This window comes from Carcharhinus amblyrhynchos, chromosome 23 (genome assembly GCF_965287045.1).
Source record: "Carcharhinus amblyrhynchos chromosome 23, sCarAmb.v2.hapA, whole genome shotgun sequence".
NCBI lineage: Eukaryota > Metazoa > Chordata > Chondrichthyes > Carcharhiniformes > Carcharhinidae > Carcharhinus > Carcharhinus amblyrhynchos.
In genome coordinates, this window is record NC_137346.1 from 30509310 (window position 1) to 30530592 (window position 21283).

Below are 21283 nucleotides of genomic sequence, written 5' to 3' on the forward strand. Positions count from 1 at the left end.
CTAAAGTACATATCTGCTAGACCGGATTGGGGGGGGATTTTTCTCGCCTGGCTGTCGCAGGACTTGTAGTGAGTGGGGGGCGGACCATGCAAAAGTCCATTGATCTTGGGCGGGATTTTCCCATTTTGGGGTGAACACAGCCAGAAAATCCCACCCTGTGTCTTTAGCAGGTGGTGAGAGAATCAACAAAAGGGAAAAACTTACTTGAGTTCATGCTCACTATTCTACCTGTCATCAATGCATCTGTCCATGAGAGGATTGGGAGGAATAACCACTGCACAGTCCTTGTGAAGACATAGTCCCACTTCACATTGAGGATATTGTGTGGCACTGCCACCATTCTAAATGGAGTAAATTTCAAATAGATCTAGCAACTCAAAACTGTACACTGTGAGGGTCTGGGCCATTAGCAGCAGCAGCTGAATTAGATACAACCACAACCTGTAATGTCATGGTCACCAATATCCCCCACTCTACCATTACCATCAAATTGGGGGTGGGGGCGGGGGGGGATGCTTCAACGAAGAGTGCAGGAGAGTATGCCAGCAGCAGCACCACCATGCTAACCTAAAAATGAGGTGTCAATCTGCTGAAGCTACAACACAGGACTACTTGCATGCTGAACAGCAGAAGAAGCATGTAATTGACAGAGCTAAGAAATCCTATAAGCAACTGAGCAGACCTAAGTTCCATAATTCTGTCATATCCAGTTGCGAATGATGGGTGGGCAATTATGCAACTCAATATTGGAGCCATCTCCACAAATATCCTCATCTTCAGTAGGAAAGCCAAGCACTGTGCAGCAAACAAGGCTCGAAATATTTGAAAACATTTTCAGTTGGAAGTGAATAGTAGAAGATCCATGTCAGTTTCCTCCTGAGTCTCCAGCATCTTCAGCCAATTCAGTTTACTCCATGTAATATCAAAAAATGACTGAAGTTATCGGATACTGCAAAGGCTATGGGCCCTAACAATATTCTGGCAATAATATTGCAGACTTGAGCTCCAGACCTAGCTACGCCCTTTGCCAATCTATTCCAGTAGAGTTACAACAGTGGCATCAATGTCACAATGTGAAAAACTGTCCAGATATGATATGCCCACAAAAAAGCATGACAAGTCCAATCTGGCCAATTACCAACCCATTAATCTACCCAGCAAACTGATGGTAGGTGTTGTTGACAGTGCCATTAAGGAGCACTTAGCAATATCCTGATCACTGATGCTCAGATTGGGTTCCACCAGGACCACTCGGCTCCTGACCTCATTACAGCCTTAGCCCAAACATGGATAAAACAGTTGAATTCAACTGGTGAGGTGGGAGTGCTCTTAACATCAAGGCAGCATTTAACTGATGATGGCATCAGGGAGCTTAGCAAACTTGAAGTCAGTGGGAATCAGGGGTACCTCTCTAGTGGTTGTAGATATATCCAGCACAAAGGAAAATAACTGTGGTATTTAGAAGTCAGTCATCTGAGGACATCATTGTAGGTGCTCCTCAGGGTAGTGTCCTCAGCCCAACCATCTTCATTGACTTTCCTTCCATCATTATCTCAAAAGTGGGGAAGTTCATTGATGATTGCACAACGTTCAGCACCATTTGAAACTCCTCATATATTGAAACAAATCTGTCTCCACATGCAGCAAGATTTGAGCAACATCCAGGCTTGGGCTGACAAGTGACAAGTAATTTTTAAGCCGCACAAGTGTCAGGCAATGACCATCTCCAATAACAGCGATCTCCCCTTCACATTCAATGAGCCCCCACTATCATCATCTTGGGGATTACCATCGACCAGAAACTAAACTGGACATGCCATATAAACACTGTGGCTACAAGAGCGAATTAGAGGCTAGGAGTTCAGCAGCGAGTAACTTACCTCCTGTCTCACCAAAGCCTCCACCATCCACAAGGCACAAGCCAGGAGTATGATGGAATACTCTCCACTTGCTTGGATGAGTGCAGCTCCAACGACACTGAAGAAATTCGACACCATCCAGGACAAAGCAGTCCATTTGATTGGCATCCCAACCATCGCCTCAACCATTCACTTTCTCCACCAACTCACAGTGCCAGCAATGTGTACCATCTGCAAATGCACTGCAGCAACTCACCCAAGGCCCCTTTGATAGTATCTTCCAAGCCTGCAATCTCTACCACCAAGAAGCACAAGAGCAGCACATGCTTTAGAACATCACCAGCTGCAAGTTCCACTCTGAGCCACACAGCGTCCTGACTTGAAACCATATTGACATTCCTTCACTGTCACTGGGTCAAAAACCTGAAACCTGAAGCACTGTGAGTGTATCTACATCACGTGGACTGCAGCGATCCAAGACGGCAGCTCACCACCACGTCTCAAGGATAACCAAGGCTGGGCAATAAACAATGACTTCGCCAGCAATGCCCGCATCCTGTGAATAAACAATTTTTTAAAGAAGTGCTGAAGAGCCTCTAACAAAGTTTAACTTTAAGTTCCCAATATTTTTCACAAATACATTACTGTTCAAGCGTGGAATCCATTGCATTGAAATGCATGTCATGGGAATGAATTCATTATATTGTTATTGTCAGACAATATAATTGCGTACAAATGCAATAGATATAATTTAATTGTCTTCTTCATTTTAGTCATTTTGCAGACAAAATCGTAATGTACAAAGCAAACAGTTTTCCAGTTATTGTATTATCCACTCCTTTAAACTCTTGGTGAGATAAAGCTGCTGAATTTTGGTTGTGAATCTAAAATAAACCAAATGCTGTTTGACCAGAAATATTTGGGTCCTGAGCAGAAATGATAAAGGTTCTTTATTCCGTGCTAACACACCATTAAATACAGGTGTAAAACAATATAATAGACACTAAGGAAATGACAGAAATGTGTAGTTTGTATTCACTTTCGCACTGGAAGAAAGGGTGAAAATACCATGAGAAAATAATGCTGTGTTAGGCAGCAATGGATAGTTTCCATTCCACGGGACTAAAAGAATGGTAAGAAAATCGTAGGTGCATCAGTCCATATTTTCCAACGCTCTTGAAATTTCTCGTCAGAATGGAAAATTGTAAATGTTACTCCTTCGTTTGAGGAGAGGGGGAAGGAGGCAACAAATCATTCAATATCAATTGTGGGGAAGTTACTGGAAATCTATCACCATCGAGAGAGGGATGTATTTAAACCCCAGAACATGGATGGATTGGAGTCAGGTCAGAGGATAAAATTTAAAATATTTCAAACTTGACCTGAAGGTATGTCTAACCTATCCATATCTGGGCTCACTTGGAGGCCGAATAAAGGGTGATCTGGCAGCTCAAATATGAACCATTTTGACAATAGCTAGCCAGGTTTTCGAGGTGCCAGGAAACCCAACAGCTAAAGGGAGGCAAGGAAAGTAGAAGCAGCACTGTTTGTTATCATGGTACACCTTAAATACATGGTTGTTTCCAATGTACAGTAGCGCAAGGGATGCAATGTTACATACTGTGTAACTTCTGTACACTGGCAATCTGAAGAAGAAACCTGAGCAATGCAGGCCTGTCTGTACATGGCTGAACCATCTTTGAATAAAGAAGCTATGTTATTGTGTTATTGATCCCATCTTGGATGGTCAGTGCCTTTGGGTGCATGGAAATAGTTATCACAGAGGTTAACAGGACATGACACTTACAAGCCAGGAGAAGCAGGAATGTAACCTAATCTAACCGAACATTTCAATTGTCCAACTAGGGCTCCAATGAATCCTAGAAAACAATGTGATGTGTGGTAGTTGTGAATGTCCTACTGATGGAACTTTCCACTGGATAGTTCTCAGAAATTTGAAATTTTTAACTCTTTCAGAGTAACAGTTGGTATAAAACTGGCACAACTATCCTATGGTAGTGATTTAAATCACTTTGTTGAATGGTGCCCAGCGCAGTTGTCCAAAGGAAGTTAGCACTTCTGGATAATTGCTGGTAAATCCTTACCTGGGAATCCTTACCTTTGGGGTATCCAAGTTATGGGCCCATAATTCTTATTTTTATCACTTACCTTCTACTACTTTCTTTCCGTTATCCCTCGCTAATTGTATGTGCAAAAGGGATGGATTTTGCAAAATCCCTTTCTGTGTCTTGTGCATGTGTAAAACAAATTGATTTATTATTTTATCCTATAGACTCCGACAGAAGAAGGCCATTTGACCCATCAAATCTGCACCAACCACAATCCCACACAGGCCCTAACCCTATTTACCCAAGGTAGTCCCCCTGACACTAAGGGGCAATTTAACAAGGCCAATCCACCTAACCTGCACATCTTTGGATTGTGGGAGGAAACCAGAGCAGTTGGAAGAAAGCCATGCTGACACACGGAGAATGTGCAAACTCCACACAGACAGTGACCCAAGCCAGGAACTGAACCCAGGTCCCTGGCGCTGTGAGGCAGCAAGGCTGACCAATGTGTCACTGTGTCACCCAGGTTTATTGCTGGGTTATCTCAGGTTTGTTACTGGGTTATTCATAAAGGACCCAATCACTCCTAATTGATCGATTGGGAAAAATACACCACCACTTACAAAGGGGGAAATGAAAAATCACTTTTCTGTTTATGGATGGGTAATGAGAGGAGGAATCAGGGTTGTTTAAATTAACCCACCCCTCCTGTCCATAACATTATGATTAATACAATAGTATAACGACCTCAAACACAATTGCAGCATTAGTTTTTTTTAAATGATCCTACTCCTACCACCCAGAATTGTTGTTACCAAAAATCAGGATGGCAGCAGGACAAAAATTGTGCCCACCCCAATCCATCCTGGTTTTGCGTCAAAAAGAGCCAAAGTACCTCTGTATATTTTTTCAGTGTATCGCACAGTAATAGCAATTACATTCCTATGTTAAATGAGTGATAAGTTTTGTTCGAAAACAATATCATTGACTTCCCAAATAGGAAGCTCCCCATTCGAATTCTCATTCTCACATTTGCACAGGCTCTGCAGATCATTAAACAAAGTGATGGACTGGAAAAAGCAAGCCTTGTCTTTTAAGGACACTGCATAAAACTCGACTTTCAGACTCCTACTCTTGGGCACATCTCTTTGAACCACTTCACTGGTTCTTAATGAAGGCTCTTGTTACTAAAGTGTTTGCTGTGAGGGGGTGGAGTAAGTTCTCCACATTATCTGATTGGAATGATTCAAGTGGAAAACATTTTGATGTTTAGTTTATTTATCTGTAATTTAAGCTGACCCGAGTATGGCAAATTAGGCATTAGTTGCGAAAAGCAATAATTGAAATCAATAGTCGCAAATTGGCTTGACTCCAGTTGTTCTTTGTGGTAAATGAAGTTTGGATTTAATTTTAAATGTGACAGTCTTCATTTGAAAAGAAATATGAGAGCCTGAATTGTGTTGTAATATGCATTCTTTAAATGTCTCAAGATGAGATCCAGGCGTTTGAATGTTTAAAGATGAGCTGTTTACATTAACATTTCAACTATCTATAGATCCAAATTACTACTGTAATGCATGGTTCTGCTTCTTTTGAAGATGGCTGCTATCAGTGTGTTCTCTCTAGACTATTCCCTCAGTCTATTACCATGTAACTCTGTATGTCATACCATGGGCAATTTAATTCTCCAGTCCTTGGAGAACTGGAGTCAAGGACCAGTTGGCTCTTGCTCTACTGAGTACCTTTACATTGCAATGGCATAAAGGCAGATACACACCATGCAACACCCTGCTTTCTTCCCCAAAGAAAACTTTCCAGCACAATTATTTGTAATACAATCTTTACTTGTTACCTCTGCTCCCCTATCTCAAGTCGCTGACTTCATAAATTAAGACAGTCTTGAGACATGACAGCTCTTCTGTATCTTGGTTTGTTATGTTTGGAGGAATGGTAGCAGTACTCTGTTTCTGGTACTGGGCTATCTCCATTTGATTCACTTTTTTGCACTCCTTCAAGCTGCATTTTTCTTTATTTACCACTCATAGGATTTTTTTTTTGGATACTGTGCTTCATCATGTACCTTCTGAAGGGAATGTAAACTCAGTTCATTCTTTGAGTGCACTCAAATTTTATTTTTCCATGATGTCTGCCATGTCCTTGTTGGGCGTTGATATGTTGCAGATGGAATTTTCATTTCCACTTGCTTCCCAATCTCAGCCAACGATTTGTTTCTGTTTTATCCTCAAATCATTTTTCCATTCAGCTCAGCTTTCTCTTCTTCTAGTGCCTTGTGCTTCCCTGGTGGATTTACATTTTCCTGTCTGTCCTTTCTCTGTCTGCAATAGAGCTTTGGCCTTCCCCTCCTTTTTGGTTTCACTGTTTGTCTCTGTCTGTCTCTGGCAAAGCCTTAAATTCTTTCAGTTCTGTAATTATGTTCCTGGTGACTTCATTATCTGCTCACAGCTTGGAAAGTGTTCCCGCATTTCCTTTAAATTCCTTCGAATTTTCCTCCGAAAACTGCTGCTTCACCTCTTCAGTCTGTTTCTTGTAGCTTTCGGCTTCCTTCTGGAAGTCGGAACATTGCGGTCATGCAATGGACTTCCTCCCCCTCTGCTGAATTCCACAGCTTCTATGTCCGTCACAAAGCTTCTTCAACTTTATCTTTGATTTTTTTTTGTGAGTGCTCATCTTTCCGGTCTGGTTTCAGCTACTTTTATCCTTTCATATTGTGAGACACTGTCCTGGGTTCATCATTTAAAATGCCACCTTTCATATCACTACTGAGGTGATATCTTTTTGAAGATTCCACCGTTCATAACAATGTTGTAATATGCGTTCTCTAGATATCGTAAAATAGGGAGATTTTAAGGTTTGTTTGTTTAAATATGAACCCTTTATTGTTAGCCTTTAACTATTTACAGATCATGGTTACTGCTGTCATGCATGGTGCTACTTCCATGAATGTTGGCTGCTTCCAGAGTATCCTCTGTAGGCTGTTCTCTCAGTCTATTACCATATGAATCTATGCATAATACTGTGGATGGTGCTATTGTCCAGTCCCATGTTAACGTTTGCTGTGCCAAACATCTTTACATTACAATGGCATACAGCCACATGCAACATCAGACAACCAACTGTTTGCCCCAACCGCTGTGTGACATTGAATTCTTAGCATTAAATGTTAATTGTCTGTTGCTGGAGTAAATGCCTTGTGTGTGAGTTTCACAGCCAGGAGACTCAAGCGGAGGCTGTTTAACAGGCTGCTCACTGGGCGCCATGGCTTCTCCGAGTCTCCAGCCACGGATTTCCAGCGCCATCAGCTCTGTGCTAGTAATTGGTGCAGAGTTCCATAAATTGTTTAAATGGTCATTTAAATGCAATTAGCAGACCCAAGTCTGAAGTCTCTGGATCTGCTAGAGTCTCCCCCCACCCCACTTGTGGGGAGTTGGTGGCCTGACCCTGTTGGAAGTTGGGAGTATGGTTGTGTTCCCCTGGGCAATGTCAGCTTGGCACAACCAGCCCAGCCCCCTAGCACTGCCCAATGGGGCATCTTGGTGCTGCCCACCAGGCATTGGGCAGTGGCAGGGGTCGGGGCCAAATTGGGTCAGCGTCTATAGGAGGCATCACCTCTGGGGATGAGATCGTTGGGCTGGGGAATCTCGTTGCCACTCTGCAGTCGGCTTGGGGCTGGACACGGGATGCGAGGGGGGTGGTTGATTGGCCTGCCGATGGGGTTGGGGGTGGGAATGGGAGATCGGGCCAGTGTTTAGGAGGTGGGGTGGGTCGCTGAGCCAGTGCTGTGGGATCGTTGTGCTGGCCAGCGATCAGGAGGCCAGCAGAGTACAGCTACTGTGCATGTGCCAATCTCAGCGCTGACAGACCAGTGCATGTGCAGTGACCTGCTCAGCATCATGCTGCCAGCCCTCCAGCAGGAGTAGGTCCTATCCGCTGATTTTTTATTAATATTCATACTAATGCACAGAATATGGGAGATTTCTCTTGAAACCCCCGCTGAAAAAACCAACAGGTTGCGAATTCGACATTAGAATTTTGTTTGGGAGAATGCCACTCCTTATTTGCCAATCATTTTATTAAAGTGTCAGGGCCTAATGAAGAAATCCAAGGTAGATGTCCGGCTACCAAAGAAAAAATCACTAAGAACAGGATGAGGAGTTCATTTTAATCTCACCACAGAATCATGGATATGTCACGTGTGACTCCTAGGGGAAAAAGTGATTGTTTTGCGTGATCGGCATCACAAAGCTGTGGCAGTGATGTCTGTATTCTGATCTCATTAAACACGATAAGATTGGACCGCTATGATGAGTAAATCTATAATCCAATTCAATAATTTACACTGGTCTATAGCAAATTGAACTAATCCCTTTGTGTCCCACAGGTTGTGTTTATCCAGTCCAGTAATTTTGAAGATAAGTTTCAAATGCTATAAATCTGTTACTATCAAAGTGGTTTCCCCTTTAAGTCATCTTTTGATTCATCGCTTCAGGTGCTGAGATTGCCCCCTCTCATTCCTTAGGTGTAAAATATATTGGAGCTGACTTAGGAAATGCTTGATCACAATCCTAGATGATTGCTGAAGTTTATTTCTTTTCAAAGGGTCAATAGATTGTGGGTTCCAGCTTCACTTCAGATTTGAGAGCACATTATAGGATGACAGTTCAGTAGAGCGCTGCATTTTTGGAGGTGGAATTTGATGCACTGTGACACTACATTGGAGCTCTATCTTAAAATTCAGGTGACCATAGATGATCCCTTAGCAATTTATCGAAGAAGTGAAAGTCCTCCCAGTCTCCTGGCCAACAATCATCTCTCAACGATTAACAAATTAACTGGATGTTCACCTCATTGCTGAGTGAGAGTTCTTGTTGCACTCAAGTTGGCAATAATTTGCCTGAAAAACAGCAGTAACTACACTTCTTTGTGAAAGTAGCCCTTATCATTTGAATGGTTCTATATAAATATTGTAATGTACTTCAAGCTGCAATAACTTCATGTTAATTCTGCAAGAGTGATGCAATATTATTATTTATTGTCCTTTTTATGTTTATTTGGGTGACATTTCTCTATTTGAATGTGTTTCCACATTGAGCATTCAGTAACAGCATCCAATACCCCAGCAACAGTATAGTGGGTGCAGTAGAAAGCTCCCTTAACTCTTTCTCAAATCAACATCCTCTGCCTGCAATAGATTCTTTCCAAGAACCATAATGCGGAGAACCATGGTTTGGTTTGTGCTGTTTAACAACTGCTGTGTAGGTCACCAAAGATGGTAAAGTTTTCTCTGTTCTGTTCCATCTTACACTGGATGACTAATTTTCCTTCTGAGATGCTTGTCTCTACAGTTGCAATCATTTGCTTCGGTAATCACACCTGACTAATGTCAGTGCGAGCAAGTGGTGCAGTTGCTGGAAAATTTGCCAGAAGGTTAGAAGTCATCAAGAAATCTGGTCACCATCAGCAATGTCAAAGCATGCCTTTAACCAGTGTTGGAACATTTTATTTGGCAAATTGCAGAGAAAGCATCAGTTTTGTTCCTAGATTACATGAAAAATCATTCACACCATTGACGTTTTTTATAGGACTGTTTTGAGGAGTGGATGTAAGTAACTTCCCAAGATTTTGTGTATTGCCCATTCCTAGTTGTTCTGAAAAGCTGCGACAGCCTTTGAACTGTTATGTTCTTTAGACAATGATGCAGTTAGGTAGGGGACACCAGAATGTTGATCCAGCAGCGGTGAAATTATGGATATATTGTGGCAGAGTTATTTTCCAGTTGGAAAGCAGAGTGGTAAAGAAGTTGTAAATCCAGTATTTACTATGATAGTGAATGACCAAATAGATCAACAAAGGAATGACTTGTGATTTTTTTTAAAAAGAGCCATTATTTTTACTTAAGTATCAATCTGTTAATATCTCTTTGCAGTTTCTTGCTTCCTCAATACAGTCTTCCTATCTTTGTAAATTTAGATATGTGGCTTTTGATTCTATTATAGAACTGTAGAATCCCTACGGCGCAGAAACAGGCTGTTCAGCCCTTAGATCCCACCGAGATCCTCTCCTCCACCTCATCTCTGCAACCCCATGCATTTACCATGGCTAATTCACTAACCTAAATATCTTTGGACACTAATGTGCAATTTAGTTTGGCCAATCAACCTAACCTGCACATCTTTGGACTGTGGGAGGGAACTGCAGCATCTGGCGGAAACCCAGACATGGGAAGAATGTGAAAACTCCACACAGCCAGCCACTCAATGCCAGAATTGAACCGGGATCCCTGGCACTGTGAGGCAGCAATACTAGCCATTGGGCCACCCTATCATCTGAGGTCTTAATGAAAAATTTATTTATTGGTCACAAGTAGGCTTACATTAACATTGCAGTGAAATTACTGTGAAAAATCCCCTATTCGCCACACCCCGACATCTGTTTGGGAGAATTTAGCATTGCCAGTCCACCCAACCAGCACATTTTTCAGACTATGGGAGGAAACGAGAGCAAGCCCACGTAGACACGGGGAGAACATGCAAACTCCACAGAGACAGTGACCCAAACCAGGAATCCAACCTGGGTCCCTGGTGCTATCAGGCAGCTGTGCTAACCACTATGCCACCATGCTATCCCCAAATGCAGTGAATAACTGAAGCCCCAACTCAAATCCTTAGAAGGACACTGCTCAATTAGTGTACCTTCCTATTTATCCCAGTTCTCAGTCTCCTGTTTGTGCTGTTCAGTTGTTCCGTGTGTGGATTATGTGTGTTTTGTATCTGTTGCCTGCATGTGAGTAGGTAAACCTGCAAATAAAACTCCTGCACACACACACATGGTGTGTTCTCTCATCGTATCTCAGAGGCATAAAACTGCCACTCAAATAATATCCAGTCATGTCAATCATTTTAACACTTAGCCCTCACTTAAATGTCATTCAGTATTCTGCCCTTTCCAGGTAAGTAGGCAAAGACCAGGCAGTCATTTCGACCAACTAGCTTCCAAGTGTGGGGCAGGAGAGACCACAAATTTCCTAGCAGGGCCTGCAAGAAACTTCCTGTTTCAGCTGCCCCATAAAGGAAATCTTTTCACTCATGGCTTGCGTTCTTCAGTCTAGTTTTGGACTTGTTGGGAAAGCAGCAATAACTTCCTGACTCAGGCCCCAATAAAAACATCAGCGCTGGACAAACTCCCTGGGACCCTGATTTGCATTTTATACAGGAAGCTCCTAGCTGAGTTCAGCGGATGCCTCACCGACTGCCGAAACTGGCGGTGGTAAAATCGCAGGTCAACACAAAGGAATTGGGAAATGGTGTCACCTCTTTTTAACTGCTTGTCTGTGGGGGATGGCTGGATGTATCAAAATTTTCCTCATTGTCTCGACATTAGTAACCAGGGTGATTTTGATGTCTCCTGAGCTTATCTACAACGCTTGAAATGATCCAATTTACGTTTGACAATTTGCAGGAATTTGTTGTCATAACTGCAAGAAATGATTGTGCAGTTCTGACTCACCTCCTGTTGCCTTATCTGTTATTTTAGGTCTGGCTGTGTGGTGGAAGTATGGAAGTGCTCCCTTGCTCCAGGGTGGCTCACATAGAGCGCATGAAAAAACCATACAACAATGATATTGGGTTCTACACCAAAAGAAATTCACTCCGGGTGGCAGAAGTATGGATGGATGATTACAAATCCCATGTTTATATTGCGTGGAATATCCCCATGGATGTAAGTAGACTCTTTAAAATCGGATGCAGGAATGGTTACAACATTAAGGGCCTGATTTTATCATTTTCATTCTAAACCTGGGCACAATTCAGACCTGACTTGGAAATCTGCTTTCGGCGCCCCCATATGCACTCAGCCTGAAAAAAATTTTGCGAGCCCGAATCGTGCAGTGGGCGGGCTTAGCGTGCCTGAAATGATCGGAGCTCTGAACTGTGCATGCGCGATGAGGAAAAAAAATGAAAATCGCGCCACTGTCACATCGCTCCCGGGCCACAAGAAGCGGATAAAGTGGCCCAAGAGTGATGGCCCCCACAGACATCACCCCAACCCCACAACATAACTGTCTGCTTTTTCCACCCACCCTTTCCCATTACCCAGACCGATCGCGACCCTCTGCTCCCTTTTCCCCCATTGATCGCCTGTAGAGTAGCAGATGCCTCCCCTTCCCCTGCCCCCCTCACACCCACTCACTTTGAGTTCTATTTGGCCTCCCTCCTCCAGAGAATGATTGGGCTTCCCTCACCTCCCCCTCACCACCAGACAACGATCTGGCCTCCCTTCTCCCTACCATCCCTCCCACCAGAAATACACCTGACCCACTTCCTCCTCCACCCCCCCACCACTCCAGAGAATGATTAGGCCCAACTTCCCCCACCCCCACCAGAGAATGATCGGACCCGCTCCCCCTTCCCCCCCCTCCCCCACCAGACGACAACGTGGCCTCCCCCTGCCCCCCTCCCCCCACTTCACCAGTGAGCGATCTGTCCTCTCCCTCCCCCCAATCCTCCAGGGATACACCTGGCCCGCCTCCCCCTCCACCCCCTCACCAGAGAATGATCTGACCCACCTCTCCTCCCCCATTCCACCACCGATCTGAGTCAGGGAGCTGTTGGAAGCACTAAACTTACCTCTTCAGAAGCTGGAGCGCCCAAAACAAACTTTTGCCGAGCATGTCTGTTTTGCGCCGAATCTGGGCACACGAACGCGGTGGTAAAGGGGGAAATGCTGATTAAAATTGGGCGGGCAGCTCATTAATTCAATTAAAATGCATGCAAATACACTTAAGTCGCCATTGCAACCGTTTCGGGTGTGAATCGGATCATGGCCATTCCCGGGTGTCGGTAAAGTCGGCATCCCCGCGGCCGCGGATCATGTTAATGGCCTCACGCCCGACTTTACCATGTTTTTGTGCCTGAAAGCAGGCGCGACACAATGGTAAATCGGGCCCCAAGTCTGAGTTACCTTAAGTTCAGATCTTTGGCTGACTTTGAGTGCGTTTTGAAATGCTGCAGTCCACAAATGATTCAGTCCACAAATCACAAGGGAAAAGTCACTGCAAATGATCAAAATTTTGATCCTGAATGATTCCTATCTGTGAAGAACAGTGCGACGGTTGAGTTTCACTGCCAACAGCAGGTCATTCGCACTCGTAATTTTTCAAAGATGTGCCCATTATAAAGTTTCAGGCAGTTTTTAATTAAATTTTGACATGCTGCCATGAATGATTTCCTTCAAATATATTCATAAACTGAAATATTAAATGAGGCAGTTCCGTTGAGTGGGCACAACAAGATCCCACTAAGAAGAGTAGGGGATGTGAGAAGTGATGTTCTCCAGGGATCTGTACAGGGGCCTCAGCTTTTCACAATAAATATTAATGATCTGGATGAATGAATAGAGAATTGTATGCAAATTAGAAGGCATATAGTAAGTTGTGTAGCTGGGAGCAGGAAGTTGCCATGGAACATACGCACGATAGATGAAGGTCAGTATCAGGATGGGTGAGGTTCTGAGAATCTCAGGACCTGAGAAAGACAAATGTGAACAGTTTTCAATTGTGAAAGACCAAGACCTATGGAGGGAATTACAGTTCCGTGTACAGAAATCACCAACGGCTAGTGCATAGGTCCAAAATGTAGTCAAAAGGACTAATGGAAGGGATTGGAATAGGAAGAGGCAGAAGCGATGTTCCAGTTCCAAAGAACTGTAATCAGACCCTATCTGGGCTATGGTATTCAGTTCCAGGCACTGAACCTCACAAAGGATACGCTGAAAGTACTCAAAGGTTTGGCAACTTCTGTGAAGAGAGAAACTATCTGTTTGTTGGCACCAGGACTGGCACCAAACACCCCTCCCCGCCACCCCCAGATCATATTCCAGCATGTTTCAACAAAAAAAAAGACTAACAACAGCAAACGTCACTTAAACTGGCCACAGGAGATATCACCCATAATCAATACAGCAGATGTCTTTTCAAATCACTACAGCAAAAAGCTCTTAAATTTGCCGTGGCAAATATCATTTAAATTAGACCCAGCAAAATATCACTCACATCCAGTTAGATTGGACACAGCAACTATCTCTTAGAACGTGCCCCCCTCCCCACCCTTGTACCCGCAGATCCAGATCTCTCTCTCTCTCTTTCTGGAGGGCAGGGGACAGAATTACTATTTCAGGTCAATGACTTTTCATTCACAAGTGCGGTTTACCCTTTCCTCCACTTTGGTGACGGGGCTTTTGACTGTGCCTGTAAAATTTTATGCACTTCAGTTCTCATTCCTTCTTCTCCCTCCCAGGACCATGATGGTGTTCCCTTTGTCCTCACTGACCACTCCATTAGTCTCTGTATTCAGTCGATCATCCACCACCATTTCTGCTACCTTCCATGCCTTCATTAATTCTATTGTTCCTTCCTTTTCCCTCTCCTATTTCAGTCAGAAATGATATATTTTTCTTGGAGGTGTTAGAATGCTAATTAACCACACTGCTGGGTTTTCTGGCAGTGAAAATGGCTTGCCATTGGCCACTGGCAGCGTCTTCCAATCATGAAAAGTGAATGGCCATTTGCGTAGCTCGCCAGCCACCCCACCGGGGAATCTGCCATGGGGGCTCGTCTTCAGCAGGACTGGGAGCTCCTGATGATGGAAAAAGCCAGAAAATCCCATCCAATGTTACTGGAGTTCAAATAGTCATGAGGACAAGTTGCATTAACATGGCATGTAGTCACATAAGTTTAGACGTCTGAGGACTAATTTAATCAATCCCTTTAAAGTGGTACAGCATTCAATGGGAGTGGACATGTAAGTTAATCCTCAGGTTAGGGTATTCGGAAGGAGAGGAAGCGTTAATCTTAAATTAGCGATAGACTAGTGGCGAAATCAGGAAGCACTTTTTGACACAGCAGGTAATGGAAAATTGGAACTCTTCAAAAAGCGCACATACCAGACCAATTGAAATTCGCAATACTGGCCATGCAAGCCTGGCCCCCTGGCACTGCCCAAAGGGCAAAGTGGCATTGCCCACTGGGCATTGAGCAGTGCCAAGAGGGCGAGGCCAGAGGGTGGCGGGGCCTCTGGGGGTGATAGGTGGGGGTCGAGGGGTCCAGCTGCAATTCTGGATCAGTGACAGAGGTAGGGAGACCAGCGATCAGAGGCTATGTGGGGTAAGGGGGGATAAGGATATTGTATTCGATTATCAGTCATGATCAAAATGAATGGCAGAGCAGGATCAAAGGGTCGAATGGCCTACTCCTGTTTCTAGCTTCTATATTTCTAAGTTCCCCCCCCCTTTCAAAATTCCAGTGCGCCCCGCAGACCTTGGAAGATTGACACACCGTCCGAGTACATGATTTGCAATGTGTGCCCCACATCAGACCTCGATGATTAAAAACCAGCCACATGTCAGGCAACATGATTATCCAACAAAAAAGAGCTTTCGATTTTTGTACTAAATTTATGCATGAAGTGTTACAAATGTTTCACAAAAGTCTTTTAAGTACAACCTTTGAAAACATAGTGGCTTCACTGATACCCAGTGGTAATAGTGGTCTGACGGTAGATTAATGTATCTCCTGCCTGTCTAACATTTGGCGTTTTTGAATACGCCACATAAATCAATCCTTGTCATCTCAGTACAAGGCCCCAAGTCTGTAGAAATTCGTATCCTTGTTGAAGCCATGTCAAAAGCTGTGCCAAGAAGTCTAATGTGCAAGTCACACCTGCTGGCACAGCTGTTGGCATGCAGCTCTGCTCAGTGAATTGAAGTGAGGACCTAACTTTCGTCAGCTCGTTTTCTTGTCAACTCAATTTAATTGAACACCAGCCTCGATGAATAGGTGCTTTCAAAGCATCTTAGCCGAGCCTTGGGCCTCGCTTGAATACTTTGAGCAAGCTGTAAATGCCTGAAATCCAGAGGCATCTCACTCATTTCAAAAGTCCTGATGGCATCACCCAACGAGTGGGTCCCAGTCAGAGGGCGGAGGTTGGGGGAGGTGTTGATGGAGCCAGCAGCGTAGATTAAAAGTAGCAAACTTCCAGCAAGAACAAGGGAGACTTACAGAAAAACATAACCAGGCTGGACTGACAAGATGCAGTTTAATCCGTAAAAACGTGAAGTCATAGAATTATAGAAACTCTACAGTGCAGAAGGAGGCGATTCAGACCATCACGGCTACATTGACTTTTGGACAGAGGATCCTACTCAGGCCCTATCCCTGTAGCGCCATGTATTTATCCTGCTAATCCCCCTAACCTACACATCCTGGGACACAAAGAGGCAATTTAGCATGGCCAGTCCACCTAACCAACACACCTTTGGACTGTTGGAGGAAACTGGAGCACAGAAGAAACCCATGCAGACACGGGGAGAACGTGCAGACTCCACATAGACAGTCACCCAAGGCTGGAATCAAACCCGGGTAACTGGCGCTGTCGCAGACATCCAGAATAATACAAGTGACCTATGCAAGGTAACACTGATCTGTGCATTGCATCAGAATTAATATGGCAGATAATTACCATTTTATGATGCACAACATGCATTATAACTGTATCTGTTCTAAACAACTGTTCAACACTGACTGCACAATTACAAATGTATCACTTCTAATATCTAGCACTCTACTATAATCACCATACAACATTTCCAGCTTGTTGCAGTTTATGGTAGTAATGTTCAATAAAACATAAAATATAAATTGAAAACAACATAAAATGCCAATTGAAGGCAATCTTAAAAATATATTCACCATGATACTCGTGTAGCAGTCTACACTTGACAATTGAACTTTCCCAAATCAACGTGAGCAGAAACATCTTGTCTGATATTTATTCTATGGGCTAGTATAAAATATGAAATTTGTGTTCCAATATATTTTTTAAACTGCTCATTGTTGATAATGTCCTATCATAAGGTAAGTAAGAGGCTTTACTGCAGATGCACTGATCAGAATGCTGCAGGTTTATGAATAGATGCATACACGCTTGCAAATGCTATTTCTATTTTGCAAAAGAAGAACGAGTACCTGTAATTTCTAATGCATCTTTTCCAGAATCCTGGGATTGATATTGGTGATATTTCTGAAAGAGTAGCATTGAGAAAGCATCTTAAGTGCAAGAATTTCCAGTGGTACCTGGACAATGTGTATCCAGAGATGAGAAGATATAATAATACTGTGGCCTATGGTGAGGTAATAACTTTATTAAAAGAGATTTATTTTTGTGTGAAATCAAAGGGTTTTCTTGAGGGCACAGGTGCCTCTGTTTGTGTTCATCCCTTCATCATTCATCAGTCTTGAATAGATCATGATACATAAAAATTCTGGCAGAGTAGGGCTTCCTCCAGCTATCTGGCCTCGCTGTGATCCCACCCAAATCCTGCAGATGGAGGATTTAAATATTAGCAGCAATCGAAGGAGCCACTGGCCCAGCAGGGTTACTTTGACCATCTGTCAAGGTGGAAGTATACAGCAGCACGTGATTGTAGATCTGAATTCTAACCTACTTTCCTGACGCTTGCTCGCTGGCTGATAACTGTTTGGACATGGCATGGTTAGACACACATATAAGCCCATATGGCCAGTATCTTGAAGGCATACTTATAATCAGGCAGGAGGTATATGTGGTGAGGTTTCTGGGGAGCCTAGGATCCTGTCAGATACCATCCCCACTCCACCCCACTCCAAAATGTAAGAGGAGAGAGTGGAACTACCAGAACATATGCCAACATTCATCTGTCAAAACCCATGTCGGTGAAACTTGGCAGGAATGCATTCCATCTGAAGTTCCTGTCTTTCTGCTCAATTGAATTTGTAAACTATGGATCCTGTCACTCTGGACTCCATTGCTTTGCACGGAGCCATAACTTCCAAACTCTGGTGCAGTGTAACTGGGGAGGTAAACCAAAGATGTACTGAGCATCCTCCCCACCGCCCCCTCCCAGGTAGGGGGATTGCATGGCAGAAAGTGCAAGCCTCCGATGATAATTATCCTGCACTAGGAACCATCTGAAAGTGCTATTTAAATAGTTATCCTTCTGGGTGGCTATTGTACAAACACACACAATTCTCCACTGGACTCCTCTCACCTCCCTACAAGATACCAGAAGATTCCCTGACTTCTCTCAGGGGACACTTCCCATTCCACACCTGCAGCCCCACAGGACATTCCCATTGCCCACTAAATCCCAGGGGACCCCCACAACTGTTGGCCACCTCCCATATGCCCTTCAGTCGCCTCGACTGCCCGTCCCGACCCTCACCAGACAGAACCCACCGAACCGCACTCCAGTATATTTTAAGCCCTTTAAGCTTCAGTTTTGACTGCCAGTGTTTCCTTTAAGCATCCTGCCTCTGTCCACCTCTCCTCCTCTCCCCAACATCAGTGCAAAATATTTGAGACCCTATTTGAATCGTCGTAAAAGCTGAAACCATGTGGTCTCTTGTGTAGACACTTAGGAGTGAAATTATGGGGGTGGCATGGTGGCACAGTTGTTAGTACTGCTGCCTCACAATGCCAGGGACCCGGTCTGATTCCTGGAGTCTGCGCGTTCTCCCCATTTCTCATGCATTTCCTCCAGGTAATCCAGTTTCCTCCCATAATCCAAACGATGTGCTGATTGCCATCTCCCTCAGTGTACCTGAACAAGCTCTGGAGTGGGATGACTCGGGGATTTTCACAGTAGCTTCATTGCAGTGTTAATGTAAGCCTACTCGTGACACTAATAAATAAACTTAAGCTTAAACTTATTCCTTTAAATTTGAGCTGCTAGCCTGATTTTCCAATAGGCCAATCCAGCAATTTGCTGGCTCCAAGCCAAAGATATGCTGGGAGTATATGATTGTTGCATGGAATCAGCTCAATACGTTACGAATTAGCTTTGCTAGTACCAGGTTAGACAGTTCTCAAACATTTGAACTACAAAATGCCAGAACTTTACATTTCTGTGGCAAAGACTTGCCGTGCATGCTGTATTTAAGTTATTATTTGCTGATTTTTTTTTCCCTATTTTCTGTCTCACTGGAATAATTTGTTCCCCATGTAGGTTCATAACAACAAGGCAAAAGATTTTTGCCTCGATCAGGGTCCACCAGAAAACCACACAGCCATTTTGTATCCATGTCACGGGATGTCTCCTCAGGTAGGTTAACTGTATGGAACCAAGGCTCATGTTGCCAATAGATGGCTCTACTTTGTGTTTCTTCCACAGCAAGCTGAGTGAATACAATGTTAGTGAAATAGTTAAGGATTGACAAGAATTGACAGTGGTCAATAGTAGTCATTTAGTCATTAAAACAAAGCAATATAATTTTGCCACCTTCAGCAGCAGAGCTCAAAGGAAGCTTGGTCAGTGGTCATATTAATAGGTCCAAACCAGCTGGTAAAGCCAAAACCAAAGCACAGAACCTTAGTTTATTGAGATCATTGATTGTCTTCAGTCAAATGGCCCCTCTCCCACTCAACACAGTGTCCCAACTATCACCTATTTTCATGTGCTCAAAGGCTATTAACAGCCAGACCTGTTTCTCTTAGCCTTAACAATGTAATTGACTAGACATTAATAGACCAACTTCTGTATTAGCCTGAATGGTCTCCCTACAGCAAGCACGGTATTATTGGAATGACTCTTCATTTTGAAAAAACCTTAACCAGTGTAACTTTCAGGATTGGTATTAGCAAAAACCATCTTTGTTCTTAGATAAGTTGAGGAATTAGGTTGAGGAATACTGACCAGCCCCATTTACACATCCAGCAGAGGTGATTTTGTGGTGCAGTTTTGCTATTTTTATCATTTACAAGGGAATCTCCCCAGTTAACTATGGCACTGACTGCATGTGGTGGTACATATGTCCACCGTGTTACTACAGGTATGGACAGTGACTTCTGTGACTAAGACAGCACCGACAGCATATTCTCAAGGCCATGTTCACATTTGATGCTCTGAAAGAAATCACACAGGTTTTCCTGGCCTGATGCGAGGCCAAATCATATCAGACAGACTTTAAAAATGGCGACTGGAATTTGACTCTGGCATTCCTGTCTTGTTATTGATGCCTCCATCAGAGGGGGATAAAGGGAGAGTCACAAGTCCACATGCTGATGACTTAATATTTTTGGCACAATTGCAGAAGTGGTCATTTCAAGCCTTTCACAATCTTTATGGAATGGGACCAGTTATGGAAAGCAATGTGTTACACAGTGGAAATTAGGTGTTGTGAATCATAGATTGGAAATAGTAACTGTATGAAAGATAAGTTCAAAAAATGCTGCCAGCTTCACATGTCATGATGAAATGCTTAATCATAAGCTTACATATGATTTTAATACAATGAGTGATGATAAGGATTTGTTTTGAAATGATAAATGACCATTAAGTACATGTTTGCCAAGTAGTCACTTCTGATATTTGGCAAGCTGTTAAGGGAGTACACGATATTGTGAAACTGGAAACATCTTCAGATACATTAGAGTACATTATTCAATTGACTAACTGCTATTCTGTATTGTACAGCAGTAAAATCCAGATATAATGCTGTGAAATGTCTTTACTCCTTTGACTTTCTTCCTTGAAGTTCAGCCCAGCCATCTGATTGGCTGAGTTTCTGGCTATTTTCAAAGGTTTTAATGCATTCATCTTGATCAGGGGATGGTGTTGATGATGCTGTTATTCAATTGAATATTTTTATGAATGCTTGGCTGAGTTCCAGCCCCACTAATGGATTCAGCTCAGCAGAGTTTGTTTATAAAGTTTTGATTATAAAGTTGTGCAGTGGAATCCCATTATGAATATTTGGCTGACTCCAAAGTTACTAACAGATTCTGCTCAGCAAGGGTTGTTGACATGCTGTCAATGGGAAGGTGAGCTTCGTTATTTTGATAGATTAATGAGCTGTTAAGGTGATTGCATTTGATAAGTGGACATTCAAGTAATGTCTGTTTAGTGTGATTTATGAGGTGCAAAGAGCATTGTGGTGAAGTTTGAAGTATATAACCAACTAATCTTTGTATGAGCTTCCCAATGTTATTATACAACTCATTCCTTATTTTTATAGTGAACAATGCATAGGTCGGTATAGGGGTGTGTGGAACTGAGGGGAGTATGTGGTGAGAGAGATATAGGTGTAATAGGGTTGAGGGAAGTAAGTTTTCGTGGGCTTAGAACCTTACATTTGTCTCCAAACTGGGCCAATGTCTTTTTAATCTGTGCTTGCCATTGTCTCTATCTCATGCTTGCTACACTGCCAAGAAAATAGCATGACTGACACTACTGTTCAGGAGGTGGGATTGCAACTTTGGTAAATCTCCTGATTTCCAACTCCCACTTCCAAGATGAATATTCAAT

The 21283-nt window shown here is 43.2% G+C and overlaps 1 protein-coding gene across 1 annotated transcript in view; it reads left to right on the forward strand.

Moving 5' to 3' along the window:
- The window catches only part of galnt17 (polypeptide N-acetylgalactosaminyltransferase 17), a 336015-nt gene that overhangs the window by 275655 nt on the left and 39077 nt on the right, over positions 1 to 21283 (forward strand). Inside the window, exons 7-9 of the mRNA XM_080210644.1 lie at positions 11480 to 11665; positions 16995 to 17132; positions 18986 to 19081. Coding sequence (XP_080066770.1) covers positions 11480 to 11665; positions 16995 to 17132; positions 18986 to 19081 — 420 coding nt within the window. The remainder of the gene's footprint in view (positions 1 to 11479; positions 11666 to 16994; positions 17133 to 18985; positions 19082 to 21283) is intronic.